This window comes from Lycium ferocissimum, chromosome 11, assembly GCF_029784015.1.
Source record: "Lycium ferocissimum isolate CSIRO_LF1 chromosome 11, AGI_CSIRO_Lferr_CH_V1, whole genome shotgun sequence".
In the NCBI taxonomy this organism is placed as follows: Eukaryota; Viridiplantae; Streptophyta; class Magnoliopsida; order Solanales; family Solanaceae; genus Lycium; species Lycium ferocissimum.
Window position 1 is genome coordinate 15276220 of NC_081352.1, and position 13556 is coordinate 15289775.

At 37.4% G+C, this 13556-nt stretch overlaps 1 protein-coding gene across 8 annotated transcripts in view; it reads left to right on the forward strand.

The window, feature by feature from the left end:
- Positions 1-1580: 1580 nt before the first annotated feature.
- The window catches only part of LOC132038624 (uncharacterized), a 33499-nt gene continuing 21523 nt past the window's right edge, over positions 1581-13556 (forward strand). Inside the window, exons 1-11 of one of the 8 annotated variants that reach the window (XM_059429305.1) lie at positions 1581-1949; positions 3241-3359; positions 6084-6129; positions 8401-8473; positions 8568-8625; positions 11332-11427; positions 11763-11880; positions 11948-12214; positions 12515-12616; positions 12765-13122; positions 13218-13331. In XM_059429305.1, the coding sequence (XP_059285288.1) occupies positions 1857-1949; positions 3241-3359; positions 6084-6129; positions 8401-8473; positions 8568-8625; positions 11332-11427; positions 11763-11880; positions 11948-12214; positions 12515-12616; positions 12765-13122; positions 13218-13331 (1444 nt within the window). In that variant the 5' untranslated portion in view covers positions 1581-1856. The other 7 variants (XM_059429306.1, XM_059429308.1, XM_059429307.1 and 4 more) reach the window with 7 other exon arrangements.

Sequence of the window (13556 nt, forward strand, 5' to 3'; positions counted from 1 at the left end):
TGTTTTTCTAACGGTTTTATTGGATATTCCATCTTTTATTTTTAGAAATTTATGGATAACATGTGTTACATCTTCTGATGTCGGCTTAATACAAAACTCCTTCCTTCCCCAAACAAAAATTGATAGAGGTGGTTTCGTTGTCCACCTCCAACTTATGTAAAAAAAAAAAAAAGGTGGGGATCCAGATGTGTGCTGTAGGTCTTACTAAAACTTTCTCCACATTTTTTAGGCTCATTGTCACTTATGCCCTTATTTTGTGTTGCTGTTTAATTTTTGTCCCTCAAAAAAAAAAATAATAATAAAATTCTGGGGTATAAATTTATATTTTTGCATTATAATATCTCACAAGTTATGTTCCGCACCATTAAAAACTTATGGCCACTAGGCATAAAATTTAGGAAAAATAACAGCTTATGTGTATTTGGAAAAAATATTTACCTGAAATGACTCATATTTTTAATATTACCTAAAATAACCCTTTTATACATTATTATACACTTTTATATAAGATCGACACATTATTTACAGTAAGTGTATAATGTTGTATATCGTGTGTATAAACACTATTATAAAAAAAATTGGCTATACAGATGTAAATTAAAAATATAACTACGTGGATACAATGTTTTATGCTGGAATGTATATTATTAAAATTATTCCTAAAATTAATTGCTAAAGGCAAATTTTAAATACCAGCCCATTTGAAGGACAATTCGTGCAATTTCTTCCAAATTTTTAGTTTTTAATTTGTAATAGATAAATTACCTTTTTTAAAACTAAACTATATAAAAGTATGAGTTGAAGAAGTGGATCGTCGACCAAGGGCAACCAAGGGCAATTTGGTCAAAGCACTTGCCATTGAATAATTCCATTAGTTAAAAGTAGAATCTTATGTAGCTTTTTTAATATTAAATATATTAAATACTTTCCCTATTTTGCCCTTTCGCTCATAAAAATTGCATCGAACGAGATGATGTCATTTCAAGTGGCAGGTATTAATTATGTTTTTGGCCACGTGCCACCTTTACACTCCTTTTACTTTTCACTGGTTTATCATGATCACATAATTCCACTTAATAAACAAATAATATTTGTGTATATGTATTAATGTTCATCTATATATATGCATCGACAATGTAAATTTAGGTATATTTATTAGCGATAATATATATATATATATATATATATATATATATATATATATATATATATATATATATATGTATATATATATATATATATATATATCACTATCCAATATATAAATCTTTACAATTATATATATATATATACACATAAATACACTATATAATCTAAAATATTAGGCCCGTGCTCATCACAGGCATACGCCGTCTAGTTATCAAATATTAGCCACATTTAACGGATGCCATCAAATTTTAGCGACTTCTTTTGATCCATGAAAGCCCCTCCCCAAATTATACATTAAAACAAAAAAAGAAAAAAGCATAGAACTGGTCTACAGCTAGGATAGGAGCAAAGCAAGAAAATAGCAGAGCCGAACCCGGTCCAACAGCTGATATATATATATATATATTTTTTTTTTTTTAAATTTTAATTATTATTTTTTATGCAGCAAAAACAAGCAATTATGAGAAAAAACTAATCACACGGAACTAGCTCAATGACAGACGATGAAGAATTACAATTCCGTTAGTATTGGGGCCTATCTCAATACCAAATATGCAATTTGAATCTTAGGTGGAAATTAAAATAATCACATGGAACTAGCTCAATGACAGACGATGAAGAATTACAATTCCGTTAGTATTGGGGCCTATCTCAATACCAAATATGCAATTTGAATCTTAAGTGGAAATTAAAATAGGGGTCAAAAAATGAAGACAAGTGCTGCGAAGCTGATTGTTGATGCATTGCTACAAAGGTTCCTTCCACTTGCTCGACGTCGTATTGAAACTGCTCAAGCTCAGGTACTCTTTCTGTGCAATTAATTTTTTGTCTTATTTTCCCTTTGTCGTAATAGTTTTAAATTCATTAAACTGTTCACATTCTAAACTGGGGGCTTTTTAATCAGAATAACTTTTCAACCACTATTTTCTAGCGGGCATTTGGACATAAAAAATGTGAAATTTGAAAAAGTTGAAAAATGATATTTGAAAAATGAAGTTATGGGAAACAAGTCAACAACCTCTCTATCCCACACAAAAGCAGGGGTAAGGTTTGCGTATATGCTACCTTTTTCGGACTCCACTTATGGGATTGACAGATGTGAAAACAGGTATTTGGAGTTGTTCGAATTCCAATAATGCGAAATTCAACTTCAAGTTGAATTCTAGAAAATTATAAAAATTCTAGGATGTCCAAACATGATTCCGGAAAAAAGTGAAAATTATCCATGGCCAAACGGGCCCTTAATATTGGTGGTGTCTAAGCTAGCTTGAGGCACTGCTTACTTTTACCTTCTACTAGCACGGGTACCAGTTAAACTTTGTCTAGATGAGAATAATTGTCCTAATGTACTGCTGTGATTCCAACTTTGGCTATTCCAACTCTTGGACTTTTAGGCTCATTGGCAGAGCTGGGGGGGGGGGGGGGCAGGGGGTTTATCTGGATCACCTTCGCCAAAAAATTACAATATATTTACAAGGTCAATTTTTTTTATGTATATTCATGTGTATACTTCTTTATATTTTGTAAGCCCTTTGTGAAAATCCCGGTTTCGTCACTGGAACTTAGGCTGTCCTCTTGGCCTTGGGTCCTCAATCACTATTTTAATGTTTACTTTCGCTATTAATAATATCTATATTATATAAGTCAAATTAACTTCTTAAACTTTGTCTATCAAGTAATATTACATAAAACGGAACGGAGAGAGTATTACAATGCTTCATGTATTTGTGCATTACATAATTTTTGATGCTATACTTCTTGTCACATGACTTGTAAATATATTTTGCCGTTTGTCTCGTCTAATTAGTTGATTCACAATTGCTGCAAGACCAATAGTTAAGTCAAGATGATATCTTTGCTGGATCATATCAGTATTTTAGTCTCACCTAGATAAGCATCAGAAAGAGTTTCTGAGGAGAGATGCTTGCTAGTGTTCTAGTGCTGATTCATTTGAGACCAGTGTTTTAATTACATACTTAATGATGTAATTTTTTCTGCACTCTGATGCAAAATTGAAGAGATTGTATATTTTACTTTATTTTATTTCTACTTGATTTGTGCATTAGTCTGAAATCTTACTTGGCTAAACAGGACGGACAGTATCTTCGGCCATCAGATCCAGCCTATGAGCAAGTACTGGATTCATTAGCTATGATTGCTCGACACACGCCTGGTCCTCTTCTAGAGGCTCTTCTCAGATGGAGAGAAAGGTACATATTTTTAACTGTAATTTGTCTCAAAGCGTGCCCACATGGTTGTCATTTCTGTTTCAAGTTGACATACATTTTTAGTCATGCACTCGGAATTCATGCTAATTCATTACACTTGCGCTGGCACACTTATGTATGTCTGTTTTTATCATTGCATCCTCTGTCCAACATGCCAATAGCTACTTATCTATTTGGAAGAATTCACATCTCACAGATTGATAGATTGAGTCATAGTGTGTTAATGATACAACTCGAACCCCGTCTATAGAATGCCAGTACCATGCAACTGCTTCTACCCATAGTTAGCATGTATCTCCCTCGGTCATACTTTAGTATCACATCCCCCACCCCAACGCCGTCTCCCGTCCGCTTTCTTGGAACTAATTGATAGGAACCTAGTGGATAAATCAGAAATACAGAAAGCAAAGCAACAATTGAACTAGAGAATGCTATTGCATTGTAAGGTCTCATTATGTAGTTTCATTTCTGCTACCTCTATTGAGATTTGAGATCAATTGAGAAGCAAAAGTGTGGAGAAAATTGCCACTTAAGCAATTGCAATTCTTACCTCTGTTCTTGAAAGTATCTTTGTCAATTTGGGCTGCACATGCCATTTTGCCTTGAGGTGAATATTCATGGGGAGATAGTCTAAAACCTATCCTCAACTAGCAGCTATCACCTATATGGATCTTTTTCTTCCATTGTGCCCTATCCTTAGCTAACGCTGCATTAATACCAAGCATTTGTATAATAATTTAATCTCCTAGAATCAATGATCAGGGAAGAACTCGATTTTACAGTTTAGAGCTTTGGTGATGGAACTAACGCATAACATGTTAATAAGTCACAAGGACATAAAGAACGGATAATAGTTTAATATTAGGAGCACGACGACTGAATCTATTTCAGAGACGGGTTAAAGAACCATTGGCTATTAAGAAATTATCCATTTTGAGACGTGGGGAAAAGTTTTAAAAGCCTTGAAGAGTCTGTCATGTGGCTATTTGCACAGGATCAATAATCCAAGAATTAAGATCAGTAGTAAAGACAGTACCTGGTTGCACATAATTGGAAGTGGTAACATTAGAGGAATTAAGTTTGGTTTGGAGACAATGAAGATGGTGAATTTCATTTGAGACAGTTTCTCTAGAGATTGTTTCCTATTATGTCTCCACATTTTCTGTCATATTTGCTTGAGCCTTTGATGGACTAACTCATTTTCTCCCATGATCTCTGGTTGGTCTACCATGTAGCTTGCAACATGCCTCCTTTGTATGCCTTGGTTTCCCACAATAGTCACGTTGCAAGTGATTGCCTTTGTTTGTTCATGGGAGACAGTTAACCCAGACATCTTGGTTGGTGTTAGATAAAGCATGACATCCCGTCGACTCTCTTCCTGTTGGATATAAGAGTATGCATCCTTTGTATGCCTTGGTTTCCCACGATAATCATGTTGCAACTGATCTATCAGAAGTGATTGCCTTTGTTTGTTCATGGGAGACAGTTAGCCCAGACTTCTTGGTTGGTGTTGGATAAAGCATGACATCCCGTCGACTCTCTTCCTGTTGGATATAAGAGTGTGCATCCTCAAGACATGAAAAATCTTTAACCAAGAACTTGAACCCTGATTTGATCATACTCTTGGTTTAAACCGCCCAAAAAAATTATGTACTTGCTCTTTTTCAACCAATTTTTGAAATAAGACTGCATCCTCAGTACGTTTTGCCTGTACTTAGAGGTCCTTATAGTAGTCTATCTCCTGCCAGAACCCACTTAGTACAGAATAATAAGCAATAATGGTTAACTCACCTTGCTTTGTTCCATGTATTTTTTTCAGAAGTTCAATGATCTACACATCATTTTCCTTGCGAGAATAAGTCCAGTTAGGTGAATTCGAGATTTTTTCAGCAGTGTCAAACGATAGATACTATTTTTTTTTTGAACAGTATAGATACTATTTGGAAATTCGAGAGTGCGTGGTAGCCAAAAATCATGTCATAATAAGACAATTATCAGAATCCCATTGACCAAAAGCAGCATCAGACACATCAGGCTGTTTTTTTCTCTAGTAATATAACCAAGCAATGTTCTAGGTTTCATAAAAAAAAAGCCCTGGACCAAGCAAGATACATACCAGCCTCATCCAGTTCCACAACACTGATTTGTGAAAGAGAGTTACAGTACTATCTACTGCCTCTATGTTCCCCATAGTTTGAAATAATAATAATTATCCAAAAAAAGTGTGAGAGAAGAGTGACCTGACTAGAGAAAGGGTCTGATACGTCGGAACCATACCTTTGGTTCTCGGAAATTGTTGGAATTTGGATGGGTAGGCTCAGAATAGGCCCGCGAATCCCACAATTAAGCTAGAGAAAAAGATCTCCTGGAATCAAGCTAATCAACAATCACTCAATTTACTATATTTTCTTCTCCTGTGACCAGCTTCATTCCACGTTGTAGCTGCTTCTCCCTTTTCATTGATCAGAAAAGTTACCACTTCAACTTTTTTCAAAATTTTTGAATTTTCTTTTCACTTGATGTTGTGGGTGACATACTTTTTCCGAAGAATCTAACTCGGAAGAAATTTTTCATAACAGAATTTTTCAGCTTTATATTCTTTCCTTGTTCAATACCGTCATAAAACTAGTTATATCAAGGTTATTAGCTTATTAAAATTATCTAATTGATGTTGTATTCTTACCATGATTCTTATGTTGGTTATAGCGAATCTCCCAAAGGTGCAAATGACGCATCAACATTTCAGAGAAAGGTTTGTTTATCTACTAGCTCTTGTAGATTATTCATCTATCCATACTGACAAATGCTTTTGCATTCAAGTTCTGACATATTGTTCTTTATATGCTCTTCCAATTTCCTGTCATAAAATAAGTTGCATGAAAATGAACGCTACATAGTTAATTGAATAAAAAAAGATTAAAAGACCATTCTATCAGATTGGCAGATTGGTGATACATTTGTGTCATAATTCTTTAATGATACTGTATTCCAGGTCTTTTCCCTTTTGAACTTGGTCTTACATATCTATGTAAAACAAAGCTTAAGGAAGAAATATAGTGGGTTATGAAACTTATGGGTGCAGCTACAAAAGATGGTTAGAAATAAAGCAAGTGCGATTCTTTGACTATTTATGAAAAGATCACTACTATTTATTGGCTCGAACCTATTCTGGGCAGCAAGTCACCACAAGTATTTATGATTTGACATCCTCTGACATTTATTATGCTTTGATGCTGGCTAACTTCCTTTGTCAGAGTTATTGTGTACGAATACCATTTGCTTCATTCGATTAGCTGTATCAAACTAAGAGCACTGCATTTTATTGATCGCTCATCATTATAAATTTTTTGGATGAAAAAGGAAAAATTGACCATCAATCTGCAAACTTAAAGCGTGTGAAGAATACAGTTATTTTGATATAGTTCTCCAATCTATTTGCACAGTGCTTAATGGATAACCATAGTAATCTCTATGACACAAGATTCTTAATTAGAATATGTTCTTCTCCAAAAACTTTCACGTTCATTCAAGACAAATTGTAAAGTAACCCAAACTTGCATCACTGTTTCAGCCTCTTTTCTCTTAGTTGTTAAAACTATGTCAGTAACCTATCCATTCAATGTATCAGCTAACAATACATGCAACCTGACCCATTGTTATGACACAATCTACACACAGCTCTCCGTTCATCAATCACTTAGATATGTTTACATTCAACAGAAGTCTTATACCTGCAGGCTTGAGATTGTTAATAAGTAATTGTTTTATTATTTTTTCAGCTGAATAGGATCCCCATCCTTATACCTTTATAGGAACTTAGCTTTTGTTAGTTTAGTGCACCTTCACGACTCAAGAAGGGGGGTGAATTGGGGCATACCAAATTTTCGTCTCCTCCTAAAATTTGCCTACTTCTACCGACAAACCTGGTTCTTATGAGTATTTAGTTTAGAAAACTTAAAACTGTAAAGTGCGGAATAGTAATGAACACAGGATTTAACTTAGAAAACCACTCACTCAAAAGGTGTAAAAACCACGACCTACTCCTGCAGGATTTAATGAGCCAAAACTCAGATTACTACTCCTGCAATCGAAGACCTAACTCTAAGCTTCAATTCCAACAGTCACCCAACTGTTATACTCCCTTCAAGTCAGCAAATGGTCGCAACTTGAGAACCTATGACAACTGAACTAGGACAGGACTCAATGAATCAAAACAGTGATACAAGGACCAATGTCTTCAGCCTGGTTCGTTACACACTCTCATATGAGCAACCTTTGAACTCTCAAAAAATGAATTGCTTGAATGCTCTGAACTGCTTGCACGATCTCTTAATAATCTGCAAAATAGTACACACAATATATACCAATCTCGTTAGTAAGCATTCAAGTAAGGGAACCAATGAATCCGGAGTTTCTTCAAAGGAGAAATCCTAGAAAGGAAACCAAATCAATCGGATTCTTTTTTCAGGAAGGATTTGTAGGCCACGTCTTACCAAAAATAACCACACGGTCGGCCGTACTTAGAATCCTTTTACAACTCAATTAGTTAGGAAAATCTTGTATTATAATCCCGAAATATTGCAGGAATAAAATGAAGATACACACAGATATGTTTTATAAAATATCTCAGCACAAGGTGTGCTTCGCAACACACTACGTATGAGTCCTAAAGACTTAGTTCTCAGTACACATATCACTATCAACACAAAGCACATTGTGTTTGTTAAACGTCAAAATGCATCAATACTCAATAGCTTCTCGGGTTTAGATACTTATGGTTATTGGGTTCGCTACAGGATGTTTGGAGAAAATTACATAGAAGACAATTCACTTATGAGAAATGGACTCAAAAGTTTCAACTTTATCCCTTATTTGGAAGTAACATAGCTAAGGAAATGAATATGTATTGTTCTATATTTTGGTAAACTATTCATGTTTTTACCTGAACTGTATCATATAATAAATTCTCGTAGATTTGTAAATTTCTGTTGGAAGCATCTGACTTGCTTCTTGGATGGTTTAGCTTGCTGTGGAATGCATCTTTTGCTCTGCGTGTATTCGGTTCGTTGAGTGTTGTCCACAAGAAGGACTTACAGGTACATTTGTAAACTTAATGTCATCAACAAATATTCCTTTCCCTAGGGAACTAGTCAAATTCTATTAAGTTTAATGCGCGTTTCCATAATGCAGAGAAGCTCTGGATTGGGCTTGAAAATTTTGTTTTCGATTGGCTAATAAATGCAGACAGGTAATAACTTGTCAAGCTAATTCATAAATTCACGATACTCTACTTCCTTTTCACTTTTTCCAGAATGAAAGCTATAAGTACTCACAGCTGTTCTGCTCCACTTTACATCATTTGTTTGTCCGTATTTTGGTTTTTCCCTCTATGCTAGAATCACAGATCTTATCTTGGTATTCCTATTATTTTCCTCCGGTATGCCTAATATTTCAATTTGAAATTTATGCATGTCTACAATGACATGTTCAGATAGGAAGTACATTGTTCAAACCTCGTTGTTACCTCACCTCTAACTTCCAAGTAGCATAATTCTTAATTAATTTTATGTGCATAAAAAGTTCTGTGGAACTGGGCCCTGGCTTTTTGAGAGGGTATGCGTCTCAAAAGGTTTAGTTTTTGTTCCAGCATAGTGTAAGTGGGGGAAGTGGACGCAGGTGTGAAGTTACCTTCATCTTTTATGGATAGATGTTTTTGGCCTAAACTAGATGACTCCAGTCTTGTAGGCTTGTGATACTATGGCGAGATCAGGTTTTTATACCTTTTTTCAAGCATTATAACTTTGTTCTCTATAAATATGCTTTTATTGTCATTGCTAAGGTGAGGGAGAGGAAGGACCGTGATCTGGATCAAGTGAAGTGTATTAAAGACGAGGGAGGCAGGATGTTGGTGGAAGATGCTTATATTTGACGAAGATGGCAAACTTACTTCCATAAACTCTTGAACGAAGAGGGGGACAGGAATATCGTTCTAGGTGAATTGGAGCACTCCGAGAGTTGCCGTGATTTTGGGTACTGTAGGCGAGTTAAGGTTGAGGAGGTGGAGGGGGTTATGCGTAAGATGAGCAGGGGAAGAGCGACCGGGCTGGACGAAATCCCGGTGGAGTTTTGGAAGAATGTAGGCCGGGAAGGCTTGGAGTGGCTTACTCAGTTGTTTAATGTCATTTTTAGGACGTCTAAGATGCCCGAAGAATGGACGTGGAGTACGATGATTCCATTGCACAAGAACAAGGGGGATATCTAGAATTGCAACAACCATAGAGGTATCAAGCTGTTGAGCCATACGATGAAAGTCTAAGAGAGAGTGGTGGAAGTGTGGATGAGGAGGAAGGTGTCTATTTCGAAGAACCAGTTCGGGTTCATGCCAGGGCGATCGACTATAGAAGCCATTCACCTTGTGAGAAGGTTGGTGGAGCAGTATAGGGAGAGGAAGAGGGATCTGCATATGGTGTTTGTTGACCTAGAGAAGGCATATGACAAAGTCCGGAGGTTCTATGGAGATGCTTGGAAGCTAGAGGTGTCCTTGTAGCATACATTAGAGTGATTAAGGACATGTACGATGGAGCAATGACCCGGGTAAGGACAGTGGGCGGTGACTCAGAGCCCTTCCCAGTCATGATGGGTCTGCACCAGGGATCTACGCTTAGCTCGTTTCTTTTTGCCTTGGCGATGGACGTCTTGACACGTCACATTCAAGGGGAGGTGCCATGGTGCATGCTATTCGCAGACCACACAATTCTGATTGATGAGACGCGAGGCGGTGTTAACACGAAGCTGGAGGTGTGGAGACAGACCCTGGAGTCTAAAGGTTTCAAGCTGAGTAGGACTAAGACTGAATACTTGGAGTGCAAGTTCAGTGGTGTGGCCCAAGAAGCGGACGAGGACGTGAGGCTTGATACCTAAGTCATCTCCAAGAGAGGAAGTTTCAAGTACCTTGGGCTAGTTATCCAAGGCAATGGGGAGATCGACGAGGATTTCACACGTCGTATTGGAGCGGGATGGATGAAATGGAGGCTCGCTTCCGGGGTTTTGTGTGATAAGATGGTACCGTCAAGACTTAAAAGCAAGTTCTATAGAGTGGTGGTTAGACCGACTATGTTATATGGGGTGGAGTGTTGGCCGGTTAAGAAAGTTTATGTTCAGAAGATGAAGGTAGCGGAAATGAGGATGCTGAGATGGATGTGTGAGCATACCAGGAGAGATAAGATTAGAAATAAAGTGATTCGGGATAAGGTAGGAGTGGCCCCCGTGAAGGACAAGATGCGGGAAGGGAGGTTGAGATGGTTTGGACACGTGCAGAGGAGATCCGCTGATGCTTCTGTGAGGAGGTGTGAGAGGTTGGCCGTGGTTGGGTTGAGAAGGGGGAGAGGTAGGCCTAAGAAGTCTCGAGGAGAGGTGATTAGGCAGGATATGGCGCAACTTCAGCTTAAGCTTACCGAGGACGTGACCCTTGGTAGGAGGGTGTGGAGATCGACTATCAGGGTAGAGGTTAATAGGTTGCGCACAAATTTCTTTTCCGTACTAGTATTAGTATCTTTGTTATGTCTGCTATTATTAGATCCCCAGTACTATCTAATTGGTTCTTTCACTCTGTTATCTTATTATTTTGCTGCTATTACTGATTATTATTAATGTCTATTCACACTGATGCTTTTTCATCTCTCTTTTTCTTCTCTCCTTTCTTTTCTCCTTGAGCCGGGGGTCTATCGGAAACAGCCTCCCTACCTGTCACAAGGTAGGGTAAGGTTTGCGTACACTCTACCCTCCCCAGACCCCATCGGCTGGGATTTTACTGGGTATATTGTTGTTGCAATGGCCAAGAGAGATTATCTGATCGACCTTGACTTATTCTCATTCTTGAGTCAGATGTTAGGATTATGGAAATAAAGCTATTGACCTTGAAGTTTATTGGTAGTGCAACATTTTATTATTGCAGGGTTGTTAGCCAGGTTGACTACCCTTCACTGGTTGATTTACGGGGGCTTCTTCTGGACTTGGTTGCCCAACTCCTTGGTGCCCTATCGAGGATCAGGTAAGTAAATGGTACTCCAACCTTTTTAGTCCAATTTTCAAACTCACTCACTCGATCCCAACTTGATTGGAAATATTTTTAACGAGGATGGAGTAAAAATGGTGATGAAGATAGAAGAAGAAATGATGCCTCAGCAAAACTTACCCTGATTGTGTTTCAAGTGAAAAAATTACAAGTTTCATGAGAGTTGTATGTGAGCGGTAAAACCTGACCCTATAAACATCATAGAGTTTGCGTACTTCACTTCACAAATGATCTTGATCAGTGAGAATGTCAAGTTCAGCCTCGTGTTTCATTATTGTGAGTGTTTACGCTTCTCCTCTCTCTGTCATCAGATTTAGTTCAGTGACAGAACGCTTCTTCATGGAACTCAACACGCGCCGGATAGATACTAGTGTCGCTAGAAGTGAAACACTTAGTATTATAAATGGAATGCGCTACTTGAAGCTCGGGGTATGTGTTATTTCACTTTACTGAATATATATGCGTTGAGGTACTATAACAATAAAGATATTTCCAGGTAAAGACAGAGGGTGGACTGAATGCTTCCGCTTCCTTTGTGGCTAAAGCTAACCCACTTAATCGTGCTCCACATAAACGAAAAAGCGAACTTCATCATGCCTTATGCAATATGTTATCAAACATCTTAGCACCTCTTGCAGACAGTGGAAAAGGTCAATGGCCTCCTTCATTCATAGACCCTGCACTAACTTTATGGTATGAAGCTGTGGCACGAATAAGGGTGCAGCTCATACATTGGATGGACAAGCAAAGCAAACATATTGCTGTAAGCATCTTAAAAAAAATCATTTAGAGAACTTCCACCTGTCTTACTCTGGTGTTTTTCCATCTAAGATGAAAAATAGATGAGGTGAAAAGCAGATCCAGTAAACCTATGGAAAAATCTCAAAAATTTTAGCAGGACAACTTTAATGTTTCCTAACATTTTGTCCAAGTTGCTTCTTTCTCATTCTGTTGTCCATAGTGCGTGCTGTATTCTTCACTTTTTTTTTCGACAACTTTAATATTTTCTGGTTGCTTCTTTCTCATTCTGTTTTCTCTAATTTGTATATGTTTTGCAACCCAGGTTGGCTATCCTTTAGTTACACTTCTCCTGTGTCTTGGTGATCCGCTTTTTTTCCTCAGTAACTTTGGTCCTCATATGGAGCAACTCTATAAGCATTTGAGGGTAAGCTGTGCAACTTTAGGAACAAAGTAAAACTTCACTGTAGATGCTTCTCACTTTCACTTTTCCATCAACTGAGTCATGTATCTACTTATGCAGTCGGTATGGGTAAGATCATTGAAAGAATAATATAACATTGATCTTTCTGTAGGACAAGAGCCACCGATTCATGGCCTTAGACTGTTTACACCGCGTCCTACGATTTTACCTGAGTGTTCATGGTGATTCCCAGCCTCCAAATCGTGTATGGGATTACCTAGACAGTGTGTCTTCACAACTCCTTACAGTTCTCAGGAAAGGCATGCTTACACAGGATGTGCAACACGATAAACTGGTAGAATTCTGTGTGACCATTGCTGAACACAACATTGATTTTGCTATGAACCATACGATCTTGGAGTTGCTGAAGCAAGATAGTCCCAGTGAAGCCAAAGTTATTGGTCTTCGTGCTTTGCTTGCCATTGTCATGTCTCCTATCAGCCAGCATGTTGGGTTGGAAATTCTTCATGGTAATTATAATGTTCTTAGTTTCTTGTTATTCTTTATTCATTGTTTTGATCTTGTTATTCTGGAGTCATCATTTTGTTATGACATAAATTGACAGCTCGTGGTATTGGCCACTACATCCCAAAAGTGAAGGCTGCAATTGAGTCAATTTTGAGATCTTGTCACAAGACCTACAGCCAGGCTCTTCTTACCTCCTCAAGGACCACCATAGGTAATCATCTTAAATATGATATTTTATGTTCTTGAACCTTTATATGAGGCAACTTGCATGTGTGTGTATGGTCGGGTTGGTTGCTTGGTTTTGTGAATTTCTCGGAATTTAATCTAACTTTGTAATTTTTGGTTTATTTACAATCCTCTTGAAATTCTTTCATCACTGTTCGGAAGGTATTGTATGTGGGTCAGCTGTTATATTCACAATAGACCTGTAGAGACA